Source organism: Drosophila elegans, unplaced genomic scaffold, assembly GCF_018152505.1.
Source record: "Drosophila elegans isolate 14027-0461.03 unplaced genomic scaffold, ASM1815250v1 contig_476, whole genome shotgun sequence".
Classification (NCBI taxonomy): Eukaryota; Metazoa; Arthropoda; class Insecta; order Diptera; family Drosophilidae; genus Drosophila; species Drosophila elegans.
The window spans coordinates 5,080,146-5,106,425 of record NW_024545863.1 but is presented as its reverse complement, the minus strand read 5'-3'; the positions used below and the strand labels follow the sequence as shown (position 1 = coordinate 5,106,425).

The 26,280-nt window shown below is 46.2% G+C and overlaps 8 protein-coding genes across 18 annotated transcripts in view; 3 read left to right on the top strand and 5 right to left on the bottom strand.

The window, feature by feature from the left end:
- LOC108140375 (filamin-A) overlaps nt 1-4,373 on the top strand; it is a 32,291-nt gene extending 27,918 nt beyond the window's left edge. For all 10 annotated transcript variants that reach the window (XM_017263073.2, XM_041709700.1, XM_017263077.2 and 7 more), the window contains 4 exons: nt 608-748; nt 807-976; nt 1,039-3,070; nt 3,670-4,373. In XM_017263073.2, coding sequence (XP_017118562.1) covers nt 608-748; nt 807-976; nt 1,039-3,070; nt 3,670-3,854 — 2,528 coding nt within the window. In that variant the 3' untranslated portion in view covers nt 3,855-4,373. The remainder of the gene's footprint in view (nt 1-607; nt 749-806; nt 977-1,038; nt 3,071-3,669) is intronic.
- A 76-nt stretch (nt 4,374-4,449) lies between these two features.
- On the bottom strand, nt 4,450-7,979 carry LOC108140377. Its single transcript, XM_017263081.2, has 2 exons — nt 7,811-7,979; nt 4,450-7,753 (listed from the first exon to the last, which is right to left on the bottom strand). The coding sequence occupies exons 1-2, from the start codon at nt 7,889-7,891 to the stop codon at nt 4,481-4,483; spliced, it is 3,354 nt and encodes a 1,117-aa protein (XP_017118570.1). The 5' UTR covers nt 7,892-7,979; the 3' UTR covers nt 4,450-4,480.
- Nucleotides 7,980-8,464: 485 nt separating this feature from the next.
- Nucleotides 8,465-10,969, bottom strand: LOC108140381 (serine/threonine-protein kinase svkA). Its single transcript, XM_017263085.2, has one exon. The coding sequence runs from the start codon at nt 10,679-10,681 to the stop codon at nt 8,732-8,734; it is 1,950 nt and encodes a 649-aa protein (XP_017118574.1). The 5' UTR covers nt 10,682-10,969; the 3' UTR covers nt 8,465-8,731.
- A 470-nt stretch (nt 10,970-11,439) lies between these two features.
- On the bottom strand, nt 11,440-16,012 carry LOC108140385 (suppressor protein SRP40). Its single transcript, XM_017263090.2, has 2 exons — nt 15,891-16,012; nt 11,440-13,614 (listed from the first exon to the last, which is right to left on the bottom strand). The coding sequence occupies exon 2, from the start codon at nt 13,579-13,581 to the stop codon at nt 11,932-11,934; it is 1,650 nt and encodes a 549-aa protein (XP_017118579.2). The 5' UTR covers nt 13,582-13,614; nt 15,891-16,012; the 3' UTR covers nt 11,440-11,931.
- Nucleotides 16,013-16,524: 512 nt separating this feature from the next.
- Nucleotides 16,525-18,766, top strand: LOC108140401 (thioredoxin domain-containing protein 9). The gene is made up of 3 exons (XM_017263110.2): nt 16,525-16,634; nt 16,844-17,081; nt 17,640-18,766. Exons 2-3 carry the CDS (start codon nt 16,905-16,907, stop codon nt 18,111-18,113), a joined length of 651 nt encoding a protein of 216 aa, XP_017118599.1. The 5' UTR covers nt 16,525-16,634; nt 16,844-16,904; the 3' UTR covers nt 18,114-18,766.
- Nucleotides 18,767-19,302: 536 nt separating this feature from the next.
- LOC108140393 lies at nt 19,303-20,658 on the top strand. The gene has a single exon (XM_017263100.2). It carries the CDS (start codon nt 19,584-19,586, stop codon nt 20,415-20,417), a length of 834 nt encoding a protein of 277 aa, XP_017118589.1. The 5' UTR covers nt 19,303-19,583; the 3' UTR covers nt 20,418-20,658.
- A 45-nt stretch (nt 20,659-20,703) lies between these two features.
- LOC108140387 (thiamine transporter 2) lies at nt 20,704-22,687 on the bottom strand. Its single transcript, XM_017263094.2, has 5 exons — nt 22,211-22,687; nt 21,830-22,131; nt 21,428-21,759; nt 21,130-21,371; nt 20,704-21,076 (listed from the first exon to the last, which is right to left on the bottom strand). Exons 1-5 carry the CDS (start codon nt 22,417-22,419, stop codon nt 20,818-20,820), a joined length of 1,344 nt encoding a protein of 447 aa, XP_017118583.1. The 5' UTR covers nt 22,420-22,687; the 3' UTR covers nt 20,704-20,817.
- A 487-nt stretch (nt 22,688-23,174) lies between these two features.
- LOC108140386 (thiamine transporter 1) lies at nt 23,175-26,269 on the bottom strand. 2 transcript variants are annotated; one of them, XM_017263092.2, is made up of 6 exons: nt 25,661-26,269; nt 25,217-25,552; nt 25,073-25,155; nt 24,360-24,661; nt 23,739-24,300; nt 23,175-23,678 (listed from the first exon to the last, which is right to left on the bottom strand). In XM_017263092.2, the coding sequence occupies exons 2-6, from the start codon at nt 25,340-25,342 to the stop codon at nt 23,390-23,392; spliced, it is 1,362 nt and encodes a 453-aa protein (XP_017118581.1). In that variant the 5' UTR covers nt 25,343-25,552; nt 25,661-26,269; the 3' UTR covers nt 23,175-23,389. The 2 variants fall into 2 exon arrangements, with proteins under 2 accessions (XP_017118581.1, XP_017118580.1); XM_017263091.2 differs by having other exon boundaries at nt 25,217-25,610; nt 25,708-26,269.
- Between the last annotated feature and the right edge of the window lie 11 nt (nt 26,270-26,280).

Sequence of the window (26,280 nt, the reverse complement as noted above, 5' to 3'; positions counted from 1 at the left end):
GAGTGGTTTATAGTTATATGATATCCTGTTCGAAAACTTTGGAATTCTTTTGAGGCAAAAAACATTCGGTCCAATCAATTTACTTTTCGGTGCGGCACAAAAGCAACACGGTCTTCGATCTTTAGATCTGTGCAGAGACCAGAAATAGATTTTTTGGAATAAAAAATGGCACACAAATTCGAACATAAAAATGAAATTATGATTTTTTCAAACTTGTGGCGCTCGCCCACGCAAATTATTTAAAAAATGTTTTGGTGACATAATTCAGTGAATACAAAACACATCCATTAAATGGTCTCCAAATAGAGTTTTCGATCGTATGTGTTTTAAGAGGTACTGTACTTTTCGAACTACCAAGGAAAATAATTATTCCGGTTTTGATGATCCCAATATTTATAAAATATCTTTTATTATTTTAAAACACTTTGCTATTGTTGGAAGTTAAGGATTCGAAATCAGTCTGGTTTTCCTAAGAAAGCAGTACAAATATTTTATTTCCTAATTTAATCAGAAAAAGCTTTTAGAATTTAAAAGTCTTAAAGATAAAAATATAAAAATTGAGGCTTGATTACTTACCTTTATTGCTTTCCTTTTTTATAATTTATAGCTGAAGTCAGAATGCCGAGCGGTAAAGTAGACAAACCCGTGATCCAGGACAACCGTGATGGAACCGTTTCCGTGAAGTACGATCCCCGCGAGGAGGGATCCCACGAGCTGGTGGTCAAATACAACGGAGAACCCGTGCAAGGTGAGTGTTGTGCACCAAGATTGTCTATTTTAAGTGCTAATTTCTGTTTGACAAACAGGATCTCCCTTCAAATTCCACGTCGACTCGATCACCTCCGGCTATGTGACTGCCTATGGACCCGGCCTGACCCACGGAGTCACCGGTGAGCCGGCCAACTTTACCATCTCCACCAAGGGAGCCAGCGCCGGTGGCCTAACCATGGCCGTCGAAGGACCCAGCAAGGCGGACGTAAGAGTAATTCGCCACCCAGCTGAAGATAGTTAACTAAATGGAGCTAAATCCCTTTGCAGATCAACTATCATGACAACAAAGACGGCACTGTGTCCGTGCAATACCTGCCCACTGCCCCTGGCGAGTACCAGGTGTCCGTCCGCTTCGGCGACAGGCACATCAAGGGATCGCCGTACTTCGCGAAGATCACCGGCGAGGGACGCAAGCGCAACCAGATCTCGGTGGGCTCCTGCTCCGAGGTGACTATGCCTGGCGACATCACCGACGACGATCTGCGCGCCCTCAACGCCTCGATCCAGGCGCCCAGCGGCCTGGAGGAGCCATGCTTCCTGAAGCGCATGCCCACGGGCAACATTGGCATCTCGTTCACGCCCCGTGAGATCGGCGAGCACCTGGTGTCGGTGAAGCGCCTGGGCAAGCACATCAACAACTCCCCCTTCAAGGTGACCGTGTGCGAGCGCGAGGTGGGCGACGCCAAGAAGGTCAAGGTCAGCGGATCCGGCCTCAAGGAGGGTCAGACGCACGCCGACAACATCTTCTCCGTGGACACCCGCAACGCCGGCTTCGGCGGCCTCTCCGTGTCCATCGAGGGTCCCAGCAAGGCGGAGATCCAGTGCACGGACAAGGACGACGGCACCCTTAACATCTCGTATAAGCCCACGGAGCCGGGCTACTACATTGTCAACCTGAAGTTCGCCGATCACCACGTGGAGGGTTCGCCCTTCACCGTCAAGGTGTCCGGCGAGGGCAGCAACCGCAAGCGCGAGAAGATCCAGCGCGAGCGCGATGCCGTCCCGATCACCGAGATCGGCAGCCAGTGCAAGCTGACGTTCAAGATGCCCGGCATCACCTCGTTCGATCTGGCCGCCTGCGTCACCTCGCCCAGCAACGTGACCGAGGATGCGGAGATCCAGGAGGTGGAGGACGGCCTCTACGCGGTGCACTTCGTGCCCAAGGAGTTGGGCGTGCACACGGTGTCGGTGCGCTACTCCGAGATGCACATACCTGGCTCGCCGTTCCAGTTCACCGTGGGCCCGCTGCGCGATTCGGGCAGCCATCTGGTGAAGGCCGGCGGATCCGGCCTGGAGCGCGGCGTCGTCGGCGAGGCGGCCGAGTTCAATGTGTGGACCCGCGAGGCGGGCGGCGGCTCGCTGGCCATTTCCGTGGAGGGTCCCAGCAAGGCCGACATCGAGTTCAAGGACCGCAAGGACGGCAGCTGCGATGTGTCGTACAAGGTGACCGAGCCCGGCGAGTACCGCGTCGGTCTGAAGTTCAACGACCGCCACATACCCGACTCGCCCTTCAAGGTGTACATCTCGCCGGACGCTGGCGATGCCCACAAGCTGGAGGTGCAGCAGTTCCCGCAGGGCAACATCCAGGCGGACGCCCCCTACCAGTTCATGGTGCGCAAGAACGGCGCCAAGGGTGAGCTGGACGCCAAGATTGTGGCCCCGTCCGGAACGGACGACGATTGCTTCATCCAGGTGATCGATGGCGAGATGTATTCGGTGCGCTTCTATCCGCGCGAGAACGGTATCCACGCCATCCACGTCAAGTTCAACGGCGTCCACATACCCGATTCGCCGTTCAGAATCAAGGTGGGCAAAGATGTGGCCGATCCGGCTGCCGTCCATGCCAGCGGCAACGGACTGGACGAGGTGAAGACCGGCCACAAGGCCGACTTTATCATCAACACCTGCAACGCCGGCGTGGGCACGCTGGCCGTCTCCATCGACGGCCCCTCGAAGGTGGCCATGGACTGCACGGAGGTGGAGGAGGGCTACAAGGTGCGCTACACCCCGCTGCTGCCCGGCGAGCACTACATCACGGTCAAGTACAACAACATGCACATCGTGGGCTCGCCCTTCAAGGTGAACGCCACCGGCGACAAGCTGGCCGACGAGGGCGCCCAGGAGACGTCGACGGTGGTCGTGGAGACGGTCCAGAAGGTGGCCAAGGGCGGCAAGAACACCGGCGTCCATCTGCCCACCTTCAAGTCGGATGCCAACAAGGTGGTGTCCAAGGGCATGGGCCTCAAGAAGGCCTACATCGGCAAGCAGAACCAGTTCAGCATCTGTGCCACCGACGCGGGTGAGTTTAAAGCTTGATGGGTTTTGGGGACTTATTTAGATCGAAATTCTAAGACTAAAGATTGGATTTTAATTAATGTATCACTATTTTTTCCATTTTCGGATAAACTACGTTTTATCGTTCTTTTTAAATAAAAATATTGTTTTAAGCCAGATAACTTTTGGAATAAATTTGGGATAGATTACAGCAGTATTTAAAAACGTCACATTGATTTTCCTATACTTTATTGGAGCGGATGAGTTTTTTCTGAAAAATATTAACATCAACAATTCTTGGGCTGCACTCAAATGAGAGAGTTTAAGATTTGCTAACTTTAAACTTTGTACATTCAATAACTAAATAACTTGCCTTTTAAATATTAGGATTTAAATTAAAACATTTCCAAATGGAAAATATTTTATTTTTCTGAATTTGTAACTTCATGTTTTTGAATCTAATATTGTTATTGATCATTACAAATCTAATAACATGTTTAAATGATATATTATCAAATCATTAAAAAACAAATCCAATATTTTTATTTTTACAATTTTTACTCAATTGAAAGTAAAAGATATGTTGCTAAAATTTGTTTTAATCACATATATTCTTCCTTTCAGGCAACAACATCCTTTATGTGGGCATGTACGGACCGAAGGGACCCTGCGAGGAGTTCCACGTGAAGCACGCCGGCCACAACAACTACAATGTGCAGTACTTGGTGCGCGACCGCGGCCAGTACGTGCTCCTAATCAAGTGGGGCGAGGAGCATATACCCGGCTCCCCATTCCAGATCGATGTGTAGGCTGTGGACTGTGGGCTGTAGGCAGGCCGGCCAGGCATATGTGTACGTGTAGATGTATGCTTCGCATGTGTATGTGTGTGGGCGCGCATGTTCCAGGGTCAAAGGTCGTGTGTTTCTTGTTTTCATCGTAAAGCTCTTTGTTTAATTTTAATTTCTTGATTTATCACCATATTTTAGGTAAGTTTTTTGTTATTTGTACATACATGGAAGGAAGAAGCTTCTGTTTTTCGACGCGCCATTTTCAATCTTTAAATTGATCCTACGTTTTATTTGTTTTCTTGTGAATACATCAAATTAACAATAGCCGATATGAATTTAGATAAACTTTTATGAGAACGAACTTAAGCACAACTTTGACACACAAGAATTACTATTGCAATGCGAATAAATCTCTTAAACAATTATTTAATACTTAAGCGAACATTTATGATGATTATAATGATTATGACGTATTATGTTTTCTATTATCACTATCGATCATGTAATTTACGTGAAATAAATCAAAACTTAAAAAATAAACATCAAAAAATGTTCTTAGTACCTTTTACATGGATGTGTTTAACACAGCCTAAAAAAGCGTCGTAAATAAAGCTTAGAAATAAGTGCCAGTAAAGGAAGAACAAAGCTTAAGCTTTAGCCTTATCGACACCGGTTTTCTCGAGCACGCTGTACACCGTTCCGTATCGGTTGAATTGCTCGAAGATGTCATCATCGCTGGAACCGGAACTGGAACTCGAGATGTTGGCGAGGGTCTGCTGCACATCCTGCGGAGCACTCAAGGCGGCGGCCAACTGCGGCGTGGGCTGGTAGTAAACCGAGTGCCGGCTGTCGAAGCTGCGACTGCCGATGTGGTATTTGAGGTACTTGCGGGCCCAACGCTCACCAATGATCTTTCCAAGAGCCTGCTCGGTTAGTGTGAAGTTGCCGGCATCCGGTGCCGTGGAGCTGCGCAGCAGGATGCCCCGCTTGGTGAGCTTGAGGGGCGGCCGAATTGGCTCACTGGCAGCCGGCGGTTCGCAGCAAGTGGTGGATGTGACCACCGTGCAGTCCGGATCGCCGCTCGTGGCGCCGACCTCCGCCACTGAGCTACCCGTTGGTGAAGTCGAGTCGTTCGTCGTCGCCTGCTCCTGGGTACTGCTCACGGCGGCTGCCCTCTTAACCGTTCGTCTCTTGGGAAGAACGCGATTGCAGGCCGTATCGTTGGCCAGAGCTGTGGAATTGCAGGCAACACTTTGATTGTTAAATATCGACACAGATTGCTCGATCGGCGGGAGGTCCTGTTCCTTAGAGGTCTGTTTTTTTGCTTTCCGTCGCTTCAGTTGCTCTTCCTTGTAGGTGGCCTTTGACAAAGCTAAGGCTTTCTTTACATCCACCTCCGAGTCGGATTCCTTGTTGGTGTTATCTTCCAAAATGCCTTCCGCAACAGAGCTTCTGGACTTTTTCAAATTTGTCTTTGGAACTTTTAATGATGGATTTAGTTCGGGCTTAGTCTGTGAGTCAGATGATCGGTTGGGCGCCTCCTCAATAATTTGTGGCAAAGTTGGAGTAACAATTTTCTTTTTTCCTGAATTTCTTTTCGTCTTTTTTACTGACGGAGTAGGAGCCTTTTCGGTGGCCTCCGATTCAGCTATTATTTTGACATTTGAGGAACTCTTTTTCGGCTTTTCCCTTGATACAACAGGATTTTTATTCAATATTTCATGCGAGGTTGATGAGCTAGAGTTGTTTATTTCCAGGATATCGAAATTTGTCAATTCTTTGGGAACTTGAAGTATGGTGGGGTTTTCATCCGGATTCGTTGTCTGTTTGGAAGCCTTCCTAGCAGCAGTACATTTCGACTTAACACTTCGTTTTCGCTCTAACACTTCCTCGCCGCATTCAGCGGAAGTTTTGCTCTCAATACGTGCATGAATTTTCTTCGGAATGTTCGATTCTTTGTCTTTTTTATTTTCTTTGACCAAGAGAGTTGTAATGGTCTTCTTGGTTTTTTTCTGGCCAGATCCTGGCAGTGGCACAGCTTTCTCTTCAACTTGTGGGAAACTCGACGGATCTGCTGTAATAGCCTTTGGATTGCATTTCTTTGCTGAAGTTACCAATGGTGCAGACGACTTAATGGAGATTTCTGGATTGGCTTGTTTTTTTTCAGAATATTCGCCTTCGATCTGTGCATGACTTACTTTTGTACTGATCAAGGCCTCATGTCCACTGATTTGAGGCAAATTTAAGAAAGGCGCCATGATGACCTGTTTTGCTGCTGGTGTAGACGCCCTGATCGGTTTGGCATTTGCCACGGAGAAACTTACTAAGCGTTTCCTTCCCTTAATCTCAACATCGCTTTCATCGGAAGACTCGCATTTGGCATGTGAATGAGTTAATTTCGGAATGGACTGACCTTCGCTCTCTCCAGACGAATGTACCCTTATTATGTCTTCTGATGAAGTAGACTTTTCTTCTTTGATTTGTGGCAAACACTTGGATGTCACTGGATAAGCCTTCTTGGAAACCTTCTTCTCGCTAAAAGCTATGTATTTTGTGCTTCTTCCCGACGTCTTCGGAGTTGTAATTAATTTCCCTTTAATCCGCTCCGAAAAGTTTAACAAACGCCAATTTTTCAAGTCCCTTTCGTCATCGGAAGTGTCACTATCGAAATTCGGCATGCAGTTAGCTTTAGATCTAACCAATTTTGAGGCGGATGCAGCTTTAATTTTCGATACTCTCTGCTCGTGGCCCTTGGATCGGGTGGATTGCGGAGCCACCTGCTGCTTGTGCTTTCGGGCCTTAACCTGCGCCTCCAGGAGCTCAGGGCTGCTGCGGTTCTCCACCACCCACTCCTCGGTGGAACTGTTGGCAATGTGCACCACATTGGAGCAGAGGCGTTCGCTGTTGCAGCAGCTGCACTCGTTTTCCGGCAGCCGTGGGCGCAGGTCCATGTCCATGTCCATGTCGAAGGTGTGATGGCGAAGCGCGGTGTGCATGGTCCGGGAGGCCGCTTGGCGGTGGTGATACTCACGTTGACTCCTGCTGTAGGGGCAGTATTGGTAGGCACTCCTGGATAGGGCGTGATGTCTCCGGCATGTTTGGCAGTCGCAGCCGTTGAGCGATGGACCTTCCTCACTGCTGAGCGACGAGTCACAGAGCCAGGAGTTGGCGCGTCGCTTTCGCAGATGCTTGCGCCTCACATGAGGACTGCTAGAGTGGATGCAGTGCATCGGCGTGGCGGCCAGGTAGGCCAGCTTGCGCTCTTTCTCTTGCCGACGGTGCAGCAGTGCCTGCATGTGGTGGTGGTGTTCCTGCTCGTCATCGTAGGCGTACTTGGCCCTCAACTCGTCCCGTTTGTGCGGGTTCTTGCGGTACATCTTAATTGTGGTCATGTTGGAGTTTTTGCTGGTCAGGTGGGCCTTGCGCCGGCGACTTTGTTGGATGTAGCGGGCGGTGTCAATGGAGTGCAACGACTCGTCGCTCTGGTCCGAAATTGAGTGGGCCTCCGAGTGGAGGTATTTGGGCGAAGTGGCCTCCAGATAAACGTTGTTGTGGCGCCGCATCCAGCTGCCCACATGGTGCTCGATCTGCTTCTCATCGAAGGTGTCCAGGATGCGGTCCAGCCCCGCCTCACGCCACTTGCGTTTGTGCCCCTCGACGACGGGCACCGTCTGGTTGAGGAACTCCTCTATCTCGGCCTTGGTCTCGTCGTCCTTGCCCGCGCACAGAAGGAGGGTCAGTTCTGCAACGCTGGCGGTGGTGGTGTTGATGTGGCCCAGCTCCAGTTTCGCGTCCGGCACATTGTCCTCCGCGGCCTCCTCCTCGTCCTGCAGGTCGGGGTTGTCGTCGTCCTCGTCCTGGAACAGGTCATCGAACTGCGCCACATCCAACTCCATTCCGTCACCCATGTTCGAAAAATCCTGCAAAAAACACAGCAATGAGAAAAGGACGCCACTTGGAAAGGGCCGAGAACTCACCTTCAACACACTGGACCAGACCATGGACCGCTCGTAGGCCATCGCCTCCAGCGTTTCCTCGTTCACCAGTGCCTGCGACATGTCTGGAGGCTCATTGGCTTTTCAAAAATGTAGTCAAATACAGTGGAAAACTATACAATAGTGGGAAAACGAAACAAAATGGCTGGAATGTTGTCACCAGTGTGACCGTGGTTAGAGCGCCAAAAAATACCAAATGGCAACGGTGGTAATTTTAACAAGTTTTTTTTGTAACGGAATATTATTTCAAAATTGTAATATTTTTTGAGGCTAAGCCAATATACAGATAGCTCTCGGAAGATACACCTGTTTAAAAGCTATAATTACTTGTTCAGGTTTTAAAAAATTTGGTTATTAAATCAATATTTGCAGACGTACAGTACATAGCATCGGATGAAGGGACAATTTATCTAACAATCTTGAAAGGTGATTAATTTACAAATTATAAATTTTTTTTTGTAGTTTTTGTTCAACTTTTAAGACTTCAAAATTAGGTTTACCTTTTTCGAAATATTTTTATAAAGCTTCTAGGCTTTTCAAATGTAAACATATCTCCTAAAGGAACCAACGTGGCCACATCGAGTCACTACATCGCCTGTGCTGCCACATTCCCACATGCGCGCCAAATTCAAATGCTGATTTTTGTGGGGTTTTTATTCTGAAGTTATATATGTTTTACATTAGATTAATATTGCAGATAAACAAACGAATACATATTGTATGCTTAAATAACTGTTCAATTGAAATACATGTACATCGCTCCCGCTCCTCCGTTGGCCACTAAATGTCGGAATCTGTTTCGCTCCAGCGTTTCAGTTTGTTTTGTCTCGTTCTCGTTAATATTGTTGTGTGTATATAGTAAAGTAGGTTGCTTGGAATCGGAATTGGCTACGTCTTCGTCAGCTACTTGCGGTTACGTATGGCGCGGTCCATGATCGTATTGATGCGCGTCTCCGAATAGCCCGGAACGAGCATGTGGATCAGCTCCTTCATAAACAGGTCACTCACGCCGGGACTGGAGCGCTCGGCCAGCTCGAACACGGACTTCAGGTCGCCAATGTCGCTGCCCACGCCCAGGTTGCGTCCGCCGCCACCAGATCCTCCTCCGCCACCAGATCCTCCGCCGGAGTACTTTCGCTGGATGTCGCTCAGCACGGGGAATAGGAAGTTGTTCAGACAGGCGCTGTTCGTTTGGACTAGGCGTTGTCCCGCCGCAGAGTGCTTGACATGGCTTGCCACATGGTTGGTGGCCACATGCTCCTCGTGGCTGTGGTTGTTGCTAATGCTGCTGCTGCTGGCGGCCAGGGCGGCGTTGGTTGCATGGAATGATTCACGCTGGCTGCTGCGACGCTGCTGCTGCTCAGCCAACGATGTAGTCGAAACTGTGGCCTGCAGGGGCAGGCCCAAGGAGGCGCGGCGATCCTCCACCTGATCCAGGGGGGCGGCGGAGCGCGACTGGCGCAGCTCCGGCTTGGAGCTGGAACGCTTCTGCTGCAGTTCATTGGCCGACGAGGAGCTGGTGACGCTGCTCGGCGACGGAGTTGCATTCAGCATGGTCGTGGTGGCGTGCTTGTTGCTCAAGTTGCTGATGTTATTGTTGTTATTGATGTTGTTGTGGACGTGGCTATTCTGGGGGGGCAGGGCGGATGTGGATGTGGATGAGACAGCCTCGTTGGCTGTGATGACGGATACGGAGGAAGCTGACGCCGCCACGGCGGAAACAGACGAAGCTGATACGGATGCGACTTGAGGGGCCTGACCACCACCACCACCACCGCTACCGCCACCGCCGGCGGGAGAGTGTGTAGTCTGCATCAGCTTCTGCATGGTGAGCTCGTGCTCCTGCAGCTGGAAACTGTTGACGCCCGCCCGCGGAGCACTGTTGATGTGCAGCCCCTTGACGGTCATGATCCAGGGCTCGTCCTGGCTGCTGCCGCCCTGCTTGGCATCGGAGTCCGAGTCGGAGTTCTCCGACTCTGTCTCACTCTCGTCGCCCTTGGAGAGCTTCCACTTCTTGAAGCGATCGATCAGGTCGATCAGGTAGGCGTTCTTCTTGGCCTTCTTGATGAACGGGTACTTGAGCAGCTCCTTGGCCGTGGGCCTGTTCTCCGGGTCCTTGTTCAGGCAGGCCTCTACAAAGTCCTTGAACGACTTGGTGTAGTTGCCCGTCAGCTGCGGCGGATTGTTCTTCGGGATGAGGAAGAGCACGCGCATCGGATGCAGCTCCGAGTTGGGCGGCTCGCCCTTGGCCAGCTCTATGGCCGTGATGCCCAGCGACCAGATGTCTGCCTTGGCGTCGTACTGCGACTGCTTGATCACCTCGGGCGCCATCCAGAAGGGCGTGCCCACGAACGTGTTCCTCTTGGAGGTGGTGTTGGTCAACTGGCCGGCGACTCCAAAGTCCGCCAGCTTGACGTCGCCCTGCTCGCTGAGCAGCACATTGGCCGCCTTTATGTCCCGATGCAGCTTGCGCTCCGAGTGCAGGTAGTCCAGGCCCTTGAGCACCTCGCGCAGAATGATCCCGATGTGCATCTCCTCAAAGGAGCCGGCCTTCATCAGATCCAGGGCGGATCCGCCGCCCAGATACTCCATGATGATCCACAGCTTGGTGCCCTTGAGGAAGCTGCCATAGTACTTGGTCACGTACGGTGAGTCGCACTGCGACAGCACCATGATCTCCTGCTGGATGTCGTCGATCTCGTCCTCGGCCTCCTCCAGGTCGATGATCTTGATGGCCACCACCTGCTGGGTGCGGTTGTCGATGCCCTTGAACACCTCACCGAAGGAGCCCTTGCCGATGCGCTCCTGCTTGGTGAAGATCAGCTCGGGGTCCACTTTCTCCGTCCAGGACATGTTGGCTGCTGATTACCTGGCTGCTTCTACCCACTTCCCACTTCGTGGCTCTTCAATTCCTCCTCCTCCTCCTGCTGCTGCTCTATTTCCCAGATTCCCTGGCTGCTCCACTGGCTCTCGACTGGCGTGGAGTGGACCCGACCGAAGTGGACTTCTCTATGGGCTATTTGGTGGCGCTGCTTCTCTGTGGGGGCACTTGACTAATAATTTTCGTTCGTATCTCATCTAATCCGAGAAATCTCTCTCTTTTTTTTGCTGCGAACAACTTTGCCGGTGTGACCAGAGGCGGGAGCGCCGCTTAATACGGAAAATACTAAACAGAAAGTGGCGCCACTCTGCGACGCTTTACAACATTGGCTGCCACAGAATTCCCTTTTTCATTTTAGTTCCCAGCATGTGTAAAATGTACATTATTTATTATTTTCGACAAACATAGACCATTTTAAAATTGATTATTATTATGTTAGTTTCCAAAAAATTATTCTTAGCTAACCAGTTAATGTATTAAATAATTTTAAAATTTATTTTTATCAAGAACTAATACCATAAACTCAGTTTAAAATTAATTTTTAGCACGGCCTTTAGATAATCGTATATAGTAATGTCAATAAATGATATTTCTAAAAACCATTTAAAAATATATTAAAAAAGTGAAGTTTTTTATAATTAACGATTTAATTTGTTATATAACTTCTCGAAAAAATTAAGGTTTTATAAACACCCAAGAATATATACAAGTATTTAGGTAAACCACTTTGTTTTTAATATACTTTATTTATGTATTACATGTGTTAATTTTTACAAATCAAAAACTTTGTTCCTTCTGTTGAATGTGTAAAAGGAAGTATTTTGTTGGCGGAAAGACGAAACTTTCACAAATATGTGTATGCATATAAAACTTTTTTATGTTTCTTATACAAATACGGCTACATATATTGGTTTTTTCCCGGTTTCGGTACCCACTTTACCTGGGTACCGATTATACGATTCGTCGGTGATTGGCTGGGACTTGAAAATTCTGAGAGAGCAGCCAACCAGCAAGGAATCCTTTCAAGATTGGTTAAAACTCAAACCTGGCGTAAATTTCCTTCGATGAGAAAATACCTGTCCAGGACTGGCTATCAAAGTATCTGGCGGAAGCTCTCTCTTAACATGTAACTTTACGTCTGAACACAAATTACCAAAAAGGAGCAAAACGGATATGCTAAGACATAGACTTATTAACTAGGGGAAGGGTCTGTTGGGCCGTATTACATAATTGAGCAGCGGGAGCGGGCCTCAGCTCCAGCCACATCGGCAACCTCCACAACGGGAGGAATGTTTTCTCCGTCACTGGACTTCTCATCGACATCCTGGCCATCGGCGTCCTGACCCTCGACCTCCTTCTCGGCGGGGATTTCCTTATGGGGCGAGCCCGCCTTCTTTGGCGTCTCCAGACCGGCCTCCTGGCCCACGGTCACATTCTTGCTTGCCTGCTCCTCCTCGCCCTCAACCTCTTCTGGCAAGCTGTTTGAACATGTGTGTACTTGATGCTCCTCCACGCCGGAAACGTTCGGCTCCAGACACAGACGGGTTGGAGAACTGATTGTTGTCTTTGAGAATCTTGATCGCAGCAGACTGAAGGGCGAGGCCAGGTTCAAGCTGAACAAGTCAAAGCGGGCACGCTTTGGCGGCGACATTTCCACATCTTGACCCAGCTCACTGGTCGACTGTGATGCCGTTAGTGGCGGGGGAGTGCGCTCGCGCTTGCGGCCACGGCCAAAGAACGAGAACGAAAAGGACGAGCTATTGGGAATCTCCGATCCCACGGTGGCATTCATGCTGGCGTTCGTGCAGTTTGAGGTGTCCAGATCACTGTTGCCGCACCTGTACGTGCCCACTTTCGAGGGAGTCAGCGAGTCGATGGCTCGTATGCTTCGCCTGCCGCTGATCTGGGCGAAAGTGCGGGCCGGAGTTCCTGCCGGCGAGCTAGAGGGCTGGGCAGCCAGCCCCACGTCATTGATCTGCTTGCTGCTGCTGCGGAAACCGAAGAGATTGCGTCCTGGTGTAGATGTGGCCGTCGGCAGAGCATTCAGATTGCCAATAACGGTGCGTATGGGCGAGGCGTCCATTTGAAGCGGTTCCATGTCCGCATCTTCCTGTGGAGTCAAAGAGACAGCATCTATTTCAGTTTCCTTCTTCTGGGATGGCGAAGCGGGGCTCAGCTTGCTGACGGGCGACTTTTGTTGGCTGCCTGCCTTGCGTGTAGACCTGCGATCCTTTGAAGGAGTGCTAAGTTCTGGAATGACCTCTACAACATCTTCGAGGTCCACCGTGTCCAGAGCTGGTTGAGAAGCGGTTGTGGTAACTTCAGCGGTAGCTTCCTTTTTGGCCTCTTGGTTTTCCATCTTGTCGGAACTTGGGGCCACATCTTTATCGCTCGTCTCGACCACCAACTCCTTATCATTCCTTTCATCTAACTCATCCTTTACCTTCTGGTCGGCTTCAAGCTCCGTATCCATTTTTTCGGCTACAGCCTCCTTATTCTCGCTGTCCACCTGCTCCTTCTTTTCCGGCACATTATCTTTAGATTTTTGATCCTTTTGATCCTTAGAGTTTCCGTTCTGGGACTTCTCCTTGCCATTGCTGGGCTTGTTGACGCCATTTTGGTTGGATCCGCTGGACGAAGAGGAGCTGGTAGACGAGGATCGTTGCTGGGTTGGCTTTTTCAACGCTTTGAAGGATTCTGTAATTTTTTTGTTGCCATTCTGGGGGCTAATCGAGCGGCCGTTACTGCCCGACGACTGCTGCAGGCGGGACACGGTGGTTCCACCACTCAGCGAAAGCGGTATACGACGTCCACTGCCGCCGGAGCCACCTCCACCTGCGCCACTTGAGTTGCTAGCCATTTTGCTTAACATTGGTTGGGTTTCCTTTGACGTGTTGCACGATGTCTGCAAGGGACACAAACAAAAGGAATGATTTATTAAATGATTACGGACTGCTTACAATTCAAGTGCAGTGGAAATGAAAATGAAAAACCGATTGACTTGCGGTTTGTTTACACCACATTCCTCTCGAGGACCGGCTTCGAAATCAATACCACCATCCACTTACCACAGTTTTGCTGTTCAACATGAGAATTTTTTAATCACAGTAGGTCTCAGAGTTGTTCCACTATGATAGGATTCTAAATCTGAGAGACGCTTGGCGTTTAATATTTTCGGATTCGCTAACACGTCCTCTTGGTTGCGTGTCTGAAGCTTAACTTAAACGGATTTTTAGACCGCGCTGTGTTAAGTAGCGAACTGAAGGACCAGGACGAGTGCAGGTAATCGGAATATTAACCAGCTGAGCAGAAATGGACAACCTACCTGTGGCGACAGCTGCAATTTATTGTCCATCATAAATGCGCATAGAGATTAGGATGTGCTAATTACCAGAGAGGAGGAATTACCCGACGACATATGCTAATTTTACTTCGAAATGTCTAAATTCAGGAAAAAACGCTTTAAAAATGTCTTCTTTTTAATTTCGGGGTGGGTATTTGCGTTTCCCTCCGTACTTACTATATTTTTGGTTCTGCCTGAGTGATTCGCTCCCCCAATATTTTAAACTGGCTTCCGTTCTATTAAATGTATTCGAAACAAAGTGAGACACTAACTTTACAAATAAGGTTCAACACGCAAAGCTAGAAGCAAACAAACCACTTTTCCCCTTTTTTTTCGATTTTCTTGAAAGAATTCTAAATGGTAAGAAAGGCACAAATAAAGAAACAGTACAAAAACAAAAATGCAAGGAGAGGGAAAATTTCTTGTCAAAGGCCGACCTACACTGCACAGACAGTTCGATGCCAGATAAATGCGAAAACGAAAATGGAAATAAAACGAAGTTTAAATACTCTAAGAAGTCAACTTAAATATTATTTGTCTATATAGTTTTTGTTGGTGGAATTAACTATTTTTTCGATCAAAATGTATTAAACTATAGGTAGATATGATTTTGAAAAGTATGGGTTCACACAATGATTTACTGGTCTCAAAACCAGGGTATGTTTTTAATTGATAAAAATAAGTTAATAAAATAACCAAAAAAATTAATTTTTGCATTAATAAATAAATGGATACAACCTAAGTAAGGGTATAAAAACTAGTTGCACCCCAGGTGTATTTATTTAGCAGAAGTGATGGGAAAGGTAGGGGACGGCGTTTAGAAAGAAACTGCAACGAGCAGCGCGGTATTGGGTTTTCTTTTTAGAAAGTGGAAATGCGAATGCTGAAAATCGCGGACAACGAACGATGCTGCGAAAAATAAAATATAATGAACACAATTGCAGCGACAGACTGCAGATATGATATGTACATAAGTGTGCGTTGGCATATGTGCATGTATTTTTAGCCAAGCCCTCTTTGATGGGGAATCATTATTGTAATGCCTCTTTCGCCGTTTGTTTTGGTACTCATTTCGCGGAGTTGATTAAACTCGGCGGCAAGACGAGCATAAATGCCTGTTTATATGGTCGAGTGGTTAATGGAGGTTCTGCTCCAAGTCAAGTTAATCAATTTCAACGAGTTGTGATCGGATCAGCAGACAAACATAAACATACCAAGGAATAAAAAATCAGAAACACACACACACACACATGTGCTCTGCAGTCTGTCTGTGTAGGTAACAAAAAAAAAAAGGCGGCTTACAGTGCGCGCCAAAATATTGGGCAGAGTTTAAAAACAACGAAACTAAAGGGATGTTTCATATAAAAAAATATTCAAGAAAACATATTTTCAATGACAACAAAATCTTTTTTCGTGCTAGTTGCAATAACAAAATTATCTTTTTTTTTCACAGTTTCATTGTCAACGTAGACCTCTACGCTTTGCCACCACTGTACTAGGCAATTGTCGGAGGCTCAGATACCGCGTTCGTTTTTTAAAATGGCGGCGCGACAGTCGCAATTGGCGATAATGCATTTGAGAAAGAAAAACTAATAAACTCATGTGCCAGGGCTTTAAAATAGACACTTTTCGGGACTAAAGCAGGTGTCAATAGCCGCTACTTCTATTTTGTCATACTTTTCGCAATTCAGAAATTCATTTCCTGTGTCCGCGAAAAAATGTATGTATGTACACCAAGCGCACAATCCTACCGCAACAAAAAGGATGCTCGGTTATTTCTTGCAAACGTCACACATTTCAAGATTTTAGTACAAAAAATATTACTTAGTCTCACCCACCTCGTTTGTTTTTTAATTTTGGCAACACAACAGTTATTTAAGTAGCAATTACTTTAAGACAAATAGCTTGATTCCAATCCAACCGACGCCGACACAAACAAATTAAAAGCAACGCTTCAGTGTGACCTTGGCTGTTTCGTGAAAATATACCGTTGGACACAAAAAGATATACTTAAATTCACCGAGGTATTTAGACTAGCCACAACATATGCGAGCGTTTCCACCGCACCGCTTCTTCAAAATTATCGGTGGTCGTAATCAAAATATAATGGCGAAGAATCAATTTTAATTTAAGTATGGCGATGGCGACCAATCGCAATTTTTTTTGCAGTGCGTTGCGATTCATATCATCGACAGGTTCCTTAGAAAAAAATGTTCCAACTATTATTGTTTTCGTAAATAAGTACAACTTTGGCGGAAAGTCCTTAGAGTTTTATTAATGCTTGCTTTTTAACTTTAACAAATTATGGAAAAAACTACCTTTAACCTTAGTTACCTCTTTCTGCAGCTAATATTAAAAAAATAAAAAGGCAAACAATTTTAAATAAATACATTCAAAAAAGCTTTGTAGAATATTGTCGCAGCTATTCACGCGTTATGTTATTGGTACATTTATGGTATTCCCAAATGTTAATTTAACGTGGAAGCTTGGTATTTTTTAATGTAAAGGCCGAGGTCACACCGATTCCGACGTCTAAATAAACTTTAAAGCAGTAAAATCAATGAAATAACTGGAAAATAAGCGTGAGTACCCTCTGAATAATCGATTTGTGGCCGCCTTTGCCACTACACGGCCCAAATTCGCCACAACAATGCTTACTTAACTGAATTTTCCCCAAAACATGACGCATCTGCGGCGGCTCCATGGCTACGCCTTTCCATTTGTGCCGGAACCACACGCACATACACACTCTCACCGACCGTCGACGCCAACACAAACGCACCACACGCAGAGGGCGAACAAACGGAAATACTGAGAAACCAAGAGGAGCAGCAACTGGACAACTCGACATCATGGCACATCTTCTGGAGAACCAACTGTTCACGGCGGCCAAGACCATTGAGCAACAGCTGGACCAGCAGCTTGACCGCCTGGACAACCTAGACTCCGACGATCTGAAGGCCCTTAGGGAGCAGCGCCTCCGCGAGATGAAGGACCTGAACAACAAGAAGCAGGAGTGGCTGAGAAACGTAGGTGGTTCTGTCCGGGGTTTTCTCATAGGCAGGTCCTACGATCTACAAAGCGTTATGGACCATTTTATTGTGTAAACGACGTTTAGTGCATTCTGCGTATGCACTTCCCATTTTTGTTTTATATATTAACCTAAACCAAACCAAAGAATTAATGTGATTATCATTTTCTCCATAAATACCAATAAGACTCCTACATTTTGATCTTAATGGTATTTTACAAACGGTTCCAACGAGCCTCCGATATTTTGCAATTTTGTACTTCGCTAGCAATAATTTTTATATATATTTTGGAGCCCTTGATTTCCCGTAAATATGCGAAGTTTAATGACTAAAATGAAGAAAAAAGGTAAACAACTAGTAATAATAATATATTATTTAAAATCTCTCAACTGGCTTCAATTACTGAACCCAAAGTCTTAAATTTTAAAGTCAGGGTAAAAAGTTCACAAGTTAGCTAAAATATAAAAAGTCTCATAGTTTTGAAAGTTATACTAAATATTACATTCTTCCCTGTCTATTTAACTCTAACTAATGGTTTTAATATCTACATTATAGGGTCACGGCACCTACACCGAGCTAGCTGACGAAAAAGAGTTCTTTGAGATGTCGAAAAAGTCGCCAAACATTGTGTGTCACTTCTATCGGGACAGCACCGAGCGCTGCAAGATCGTGGACATGCACCTGAAGATCCTGGCCGCCAAACACGTGGAGGCCAAGTTCTGCAAGGTCAACGCCGAGAAGACTCCCTTCCTCACCCAGCGGCTGCGCATCAAGGTGATACCCACCATTGCTCTGGTGAAGGACAGTAAGACCAAGGACTTTATTGTGGGATTCACCGATCTGGGCAACTGCGACGACTTTGCCACGGAGATGCTGGAGTGGCGCATCGCCCACTCGGGGGCCATCGATTACAAGGGCGATCTGATGCAGCCACCAGATGTGAAGCGTAAACCATTCATCAACCGCCCACACAAGACAATACGCGGCGGCTACGACTCGGATGACTCCGATATCGATCTGGATGACTAACTGCGGGCAGCCCGTCCCACACTCTCGATTCCCCCAGCTCCAGCTCCAGCTCCAGCTCCAGTTCCACACTCCCACACAAACACTAAAAAGCGATGGAGAAACGAAAACAGACACACACAAATCAAAACCTAGCACATGGATCTAAACCAATTAGGCGTACTTTAGCGTTATTTATTTAATTATACAATTCCGATCACTCTGCTGCGGTCCCCATCGCCACATAGTATAAGTGGCTATTCGGTTGCCTTTCCCCCGATTATGTGCTTTAATATCTATCTGTTCAATCAGCCGCCTCGAAGGCTGAGCCACTCTAGCGAGCTTAAGCGTACTCAAAATTTGATCTTTATGGTATCTGCAATTTCAAATCATTGTGCACCTCTCAAGTATACATATATGTTTAGTGGAATTATAGATTTACAAATCGCTCTCGCTCATGAAAGCGATCAGAGTAAAACAAAAAACAAACAGCATAAAAGACAAGCAAAAACACATCTGGCATATATATATTTTTAACAGTTCAACAAAAGGTGTACTGCATTTCCTACTGTAGAGGTAACTAACACTTACATATTGTACAAGTTTTTTATATTTATTTTTGTAATTCTACAAAGCATCAAAGAAAATCAAATATTAAATTGCATGTTAAAAACAAAGCAACCGTACTTAATTACAAGTGTCTTGGTAATTGGCTGTAAAAATGAATGGTTTTTATTTCAGATAAAACAAGAGAACGTTCTTGGGTAGCTTATTTCCATGAAATTGAAATTATTGTCTTGGCAGTTTTAAAATTATTTTTCGCTGGATACCGTTAAATGTGAAATGATTATTTAAATTGAGTTTGGTTTAAAATAAGCCCGTAATTTTTCTTCAAACAAGTTTTGGGTTATCACAAATATGAGAATTTTTATCAACGTAATTTTAACAAACCTTTACATTTCAAATTTCAAAATAATAGTTAAAGTGGAGTTTAAAATATAACGATTTAAGTTAATCCAGTGCAGGAAATTTAGTGTTTTTTTAGCTGCAAAATTTAAGTTTATGAGATTTTCAATTAGGCGTTAATATAAGGAACAACTATTTACCGCTACAATAGATTTTTCGAATGATAACAAAGTTGTTTGATTCGCTTGTTGGTATTTCACAGCTGACGCCGAGATTTAAACATTCCTCCCTTAAAACAGCTGCTTCATAAGGGTTGCCATCCCTGCCGAGTACAAATAACGGAAAGGCCGCCAAGGGTAAAAAAAGGGACGCCGTGTGACGCTATTTACCTGAAATGCAACGACGCAGTAATCCAGCTTGCTCGCCATAAAGTACGCCAACGCCAAATTCACCTATACCTGCAATTATAGTTTACGTTTGTCAGAATATTCATGTTATCATACAAATAACGAGTAAACAAAACAGGGGCCAGCATTCGCATCGCGAAACTTGAAGAGCGAAGAGTGTAGAGCGAAAAGGTTATCCAAAATGGTACTGGCTCCAGAGGTTCGGAGTATTGTGAAGGCGCTCAAGGGTTCGAATAGCTGCGAGGAGATAGCCCAGATCCTGGAGTGCGACGTGGAGAGTGTGGTGAGCTGCATCCGGGAGTGTGAGCTGCTCGAGGGCAAGACGGCCACATTGAGATTGCCGCAGAGGCCAAAGGCAGCTGCCACGCCAGTTAGCGCCCAGGAGGAGGAGAAGAGGCGCGAGGTGGGCCGACCCAAGGTCCTGGAAAACCGGCAACTCGTCGAGCGGATGCTTGCCGACCATCCCCACTTCACCTCCATCGATGTCCAGCGGGAACTGGCCCGGCACGGCATCGAGGTGAGCCGCAGGACCCTACAGCGCAGGATCAGCGAGATTCGCTCCAAGAACAACCAGCCACAGACTTGCTCTCCGTCCCCCAAGAAATCCAGCAGCCATGGCCTCAGCGAGGAAGCCAAACGGAAGAGATTGGCCTGGGCCAAAGCCCATCAGGATTGGACGGTGCGCGACTGGCGCAACATCTTCAACATGGACGATCTTAAGTTCGTGGACGAATCATCGCCGCCCAAGGAGATCTTCCTGGACACCTTAATGGGACCCGAGGGCAGCGGCAGCGTGTGCAGTGACCTCAATCTCCTCGAGCAACTGATGGCCATCATCCAGCCCAGGATCCAGAACCAGGCCCCCAACAATGTCGGCGAGTTCCGTGCTGTGCTGTACGACGTTTGGCACTGCGACCAGGACATGGTGGACAAGATCGAGATGCTCTACGAGTCGATGACGTGGCGGGTCTCGGCGGTCCTCCGCTCTGGCGGGGATCAAACCGAGTTCTGCTAGCCCAGCTATAGATCTAAATTGTATTCCGAATTCCAAAGGTTGGATTAAAAATGTACATGCATATATTCTTATTTTAAATCATATTTGATTACTTTATTAAGTTTTTGGTGGCCATAATATGTACATGGTACACTCTGATTGGTTTTCATACTCTAGTAATTAATAGTTTTTCGACAAATTGTAAAACCTTTTTACTTTTGACAAAGGAAACTATTAAATAAAGTTATTGTAATTAAAAATATTTCCTTATTTCCTTTTCCTTATAAACATAATAAAAAAGGCTCGATTAATTGTGATGTATTTTATTTAAGAAAAACTACTAAATTCTACATTTTCAACCAATAATAACAAACAAATATCTAATCTTTTTTCAAACTGTCTTATAAAGTTCAGTAACTGTTTAGTTAACTTGAATCGACTTTGATCTCCTCGAGCATGACCATAAATATTGCAGCACAACGGCTATAGAATATACTACTCCAATAACTATGAAATAAAATGCGTAGACTGTGAACTGCTGGAAAACATCAAGATTTAGATTCGCTTTCTCTGAGACGACAGCGAATGTGAGGATGCATTGCAGGATGAGGCCTACAAAAGTGTTGAAACCGAACACCAGAGCGAAGCTGTCCTCCAATAAGCTGCTGGCCAACTCCGAACTACAAGAGCAGAGTTGTTAATACATATTGGAATAATTAATAAATGAATTTACCTGGCCACCGTTATGGTAAAAGCGAATAACCCGCCGTAGAGCACATAGCCCAGGTAGGAAAGGTATATGTTGGCGGTCCAGCAGGAAAGGAGCACACAACCGCCCTCGAGGATCGACAGAAGAGCCATCGAGAGCAGGCTGCTCCTGGTGCTCAAACGTCCGGCATGGAAGTAACCGGCGAGGAGGGCGAAGACAGCACTCAGAAGGGTCAGAGCAACGTCCACAGCTCCATTCCAAGCAATCTGTTCAGGACTGACGCGTTAACTATTTACTCTTTGGTGGTTTATGATTTACTAACTGTTGGCTCATTCTCGAAAGACTTCCACACCACCTGCATGTAGGTGGTAATCTGCAGAAATCCAGCCAGGCTAACGGCATACCATAAACTCCATTGGATCACCAGGCCATTGGTATAGGCACTACGGAAATGTGACCAGATGAGCTGCCAGGCTGGTAACTTCTCACTGGGACTGGACGATGTCTTCGACTCCATTTCCTCTGGCTTTCCCTGATCTGATCCCTTCTCCTGGGCTCCACTATCCGCCTTTGTGACTTCGGTTTGGTTGTGGAAGTACAAACTCTTTTCCACTTTGGGCAGGCCAAAGGCCCAAAGTAGTGCCGCAACTTGAGCTGTTTAAATAGTTGATTAAATAGCAATCAGACTGGGTTATCTCTTTTAGATTGCTCGCAGGGAACCTACAGCTCACGGAAATGTAGAACAGTTGCTTGTAGTTCATCCACTGCATGCCGATGACCAGCTGCGCCAGGAGTCCGGCCACCAGTTTGCCCACGAACATGGCCGCCCGGGTGTGCGAGGTCACCCTGGGATAGTACTGCTTGTCCACCTTGGCGTAGATGTATGAGTAGTAGGCCACCTCGGCCGCCTGGTAGAAGCCATAGAACACCTCCACTGCCTGCAGGCCACCCAAAGTGCTCGTCCAAATGAGTGTGCCCCAGATGCAGATGCCCGTTATGGCATTTGCGATGATCACGGGTTTGTATCTGCAACGGACCAACAAATCCAGGGCTATGGCAGCCAATAAAGATTGCATTTAGGTTATTACATGGCATACACATATACCTGAGTAAGTCCGTTATGAGGAAGACGAAGATTAGGAGCGACAGGTAGGCGTAGGAGCCCACCGGATAGACGGATCGGTTGACCTCGTCCTGGGTGACGTGGTACCACTCGCCCATCAGGATCTCCGCATGGTAGGGCTCCGAGGGGCGGAGTTCCCGCAGGAACCCGAATATGCAGAGCAGCCACGATATCTTCAGCCAAGACTCCATCCCGCCACGATTGTCGACTTCGGTCTAATCGCAATATTTACGCTAGCCCGCGAATGACTTGCTATATGTCTGGCAGGGTGAAGCTTCGACCAGCTATTACAATAATTGCACATTCTTCCGAGGGGTGAGCAGGCTAGCTCCGAGTATAGAGATTTACTTACCTTACCTTCGACGCTTGTAATCAGCGCCGACCCATTCGCGATTTACGATTTTGTGCTGGGAAGCGGAGCAAAGGGTGGTTGAACGGGAAGTTTCCGCTTACACCGAGCATGATCACGATCTTGATTGAGTTGCCCGCGACCGGTGTGGTTCCCACTCCAAGTTGGCCATATCAATTATTAACTAATTAGCCCATTAACGTTGCTTTAAAATTCTCAGTCAATCTAAAAGAGCCAGTCTGTTAATTAATATTAGTGAAATGATTAACATCAACGCTGATAAGTTTATAATCAGCAAAAGACTGTTTATAATTGGAACCCAAATTGTTCCGGGTATATTAATAAATCTAAAGGGAATTCCGCTCGTTTAATTGCTTCAAGAAAAATCGCTTAAGTAATACTTAAGTCCAACTGAAGCGAACAAACATATGTATGTATAATTGCTACCACTTACTCCCTGGTGTTTATATATAATCGACTTTTTAGACTTGGAAATCGCTATCAGCTATCAGGGTACCTCATCGATCTTGTCTATATATAAATTAAAGCTTATTAAGTTCGGTAATCGTCGAGGTCTATTAGTGAAACACAGAGTGATTCTATAAAAACTCGGTATCTTTATTCCGCACCACTTGAGGCTGATTGTGCGTTTTTTTAATGAAAATCTGCACAAAATACTTGGAACTCGGCAACAGATTGCAGGTAAATAGATGACTTGAGTATTCTGGGAATACAATCAGCCATCGCGGAAAACCATCTAATGGTATTCCATCAATAGGAACATGCATTTCTTAAGTAACAAATTTGTGCCCTTAAGTACTTGCTAAATGCATCTGGAAACAATCCAAAGAATTCTCCAGCTTCTCGATATCGCTGTCGCGGCACCAGATCCACTCAACCAGCACGGATATCAGATAGAGCAAGCCCACGGCAATGAAATAAAAAGCATAGACCGTGTACTGACCAACGGGGTCGAGCTCAAAGCCTGTATCCGTGACAAGGATCATGGTTAAGAGCGATTGGAAAACGAGGGCCACCAAAGTATTGAAACCGAAGACTAGTCCAAAGCTGTCCTCTTCCAGATTTCGGGCCACCTCAGCACTGCAGAGATTGAAAAGAAGCCAGGATTATAAATAATACTGGATGTTAGAGTATGCTTACCTGGCCACCGTGATAGTAAAGCCGTATAGGGCACCGAAGAGCACAAAGCCCGTATAGGACCAGAAAATGTCCTCCGTCCAGCAGCAGATCAGCACACAGCCGCCCTCGACGGCGGACAAAAGGGCCAGGATCAGCAGCGAAGTTCGCGGTCTGAGGCGACCAGTGTGCAGATAACCGGCGGCGAGTGCACACAGTGCGGCCAGAGCTGTCAGAACAGCGTCCACGGCTCCGTTCCAGGCTATCAGAGGCTCCGGCTCAATTACTTTCCACAGAACCTGCATGTAGTAGGTAACCTGTAGATAGCCAGCCAGTCCAATGGCGTACCACAGACTCCACTGAATGACTCGCGGATTGGTGTAGGCATTGCGAAAGTGAAGCCACAGGAGACCCAATGCTCGTGGCTGCCTGGGAGTACCCTCCTGATGCTGATCCGCCACCTCCATGTGGCCTTCTCCGGGCAACTGGGTCTGCTGATCCGCAATGGGCAACTGCTCTCGATGGAAGTAAAGACTTTTGTCCACTCGGGGTAAGCCAAACGCCCAAAGCATGGCAACTAATTGAGCTGCGAATGAAATTCAATTTATTTCTGTAAATACAACAAGCTCTTATTCAGTTTCTTACTTGCCAGCGTTATATAGTTGAGCTCTCTGTAGTTCATCAGCTTCAGATAGAGCATCAGCTGCGATATGATCCCGGAAAGCAGCTTGCCGGCAAACATAGCCGCTCGGGTGTGGGAGGTTACCTTGGGATAGTACTTCTTGTCCACTTTGGCATAGATGTACGTATAGTAGGCCACCTCTGCGGCCATATATGTGCCGTAAAAGACTTCTAAAATCTGCAGTGAAAGCAGACTGGTGGTCCAGATGAGCATGCTCCATATGATCACACCAGTGGCACCAATAATGATGATCAGGGGCTTGTACCTATTAAACAAATAACAAGTTATAGGTGAAAGAAAGTCACTCGATTTTCCGATTTAAAATTTTTGGTGTTGCTTTCACGTATCAAATTATTTTGGCTGACTCGAATTAAATTTTGCGATATTAAAGTCAAAATTATGACTTTGTAGAGTCAAATTATTATCAAACTTTTTTGCTTAACTAATTTTAGTCAGATTAAATGTTTAAAACAGTTTTTAACTATGTGCTTTATATGTTTGCAGAAAGCACTTTAGTTTTAGTCGTTAACACGATAAGGAATTAAAAAAAAAAAAACAAAAAAATATCTAAATAATGTAAGAAGATTTTAAAATGAATCTATGATGATTTTCCCGTAAACTTAATGCTTGAAATTACGATGAAAGCTTTTTACTACTATAATTTTTTTGTATTTACCTGAGGAAATCTGTGATCAGGAAAACAAAGACCAGCTGCACCAAGTAGGAATAGGTGCCCACTGGGTAGACATCATGCGTTAGCTGGAACCAAAACAAACTATTATTGTTGTGACTGGCTAATTAGCAACACTATACTTCACACCTGGTCCTCTGTGATATTCCGCCAGGGACCGAGCAGATATTCCGTGACGTAGGGCTCCGACGGACGGATCTCGCGGATGCAGCCGAAGGCGCACAGCAGGCAGGAAATCTTTAGCCACTCCTTCATTATTACAATTGTGTAACGGTCACTGACGTAATGCGTAACGTAACGACACGTAACACCACTAGATCTGACGTAGAGCGGTTGATTCGGATGCCGTTAGCCGGCTTTCTGCTTCTGGACAGGTGAAGCTCAATATATTGCCTAGGTTCACGGGCAATCTGGTGTTTCATGCCATGGTCTCGTCGTCGTCGTGGGCTCAATCTAATCTCTTCACTGCGCGGATCCGAAATTATCACCACCAAGTGCCCGCAATGTATTTACACAGAAATCACTGTTAGATAATTGCGAATTTATAATACGGTCTGTCACTCTATCGTTTACCTTTCGAAATTCATATTATATACAAACAATGGCATTTAAAAACGCACAGGTGGGTCGGTTTTCCAATTTTCCATACACCCTACACACGTGTTGAATGCTTAAAACTGAATGATCGGCAATTTTCATAAAGCCGTTGTTATCGATTTGTCGCCAGCACATCACTTTGGGCAAAATTAACATTTATTCACCTTATACGGCAGCGGCAATTAAAATCAATTGACTTCTGAGCCATAAATAAATTCGGTTTCATGTTGTTGCGTTGCCGGCTGTTACGTCACGCGAAAACAACAACTACGACGCAGCATCTGTTCGCTGAAACAGCTCGAATGGTTGGCAACGCGGGTCAGCTGTTCTGTTCTCACCTGGCCTTTATTTACAGCTGTGCTCAAAATAATAGTATTCAATATTAGAAACCATTTAGTAAATAATTTAAAACTTTACAAAAAAGGTTTTATGTTCGATTAATACATTCGAATTCAACATACTGAAATTGAACAGGACTCCACAGTATAGTTTTGACGTTGTCTAGTGTTTTCTTTGAACCAAATATGTTATTCTTTTGTATTGCAACATAACTATAAGTGTGAGCACGGCTGTAAATGCTTTGTAAGCTTAAAAAC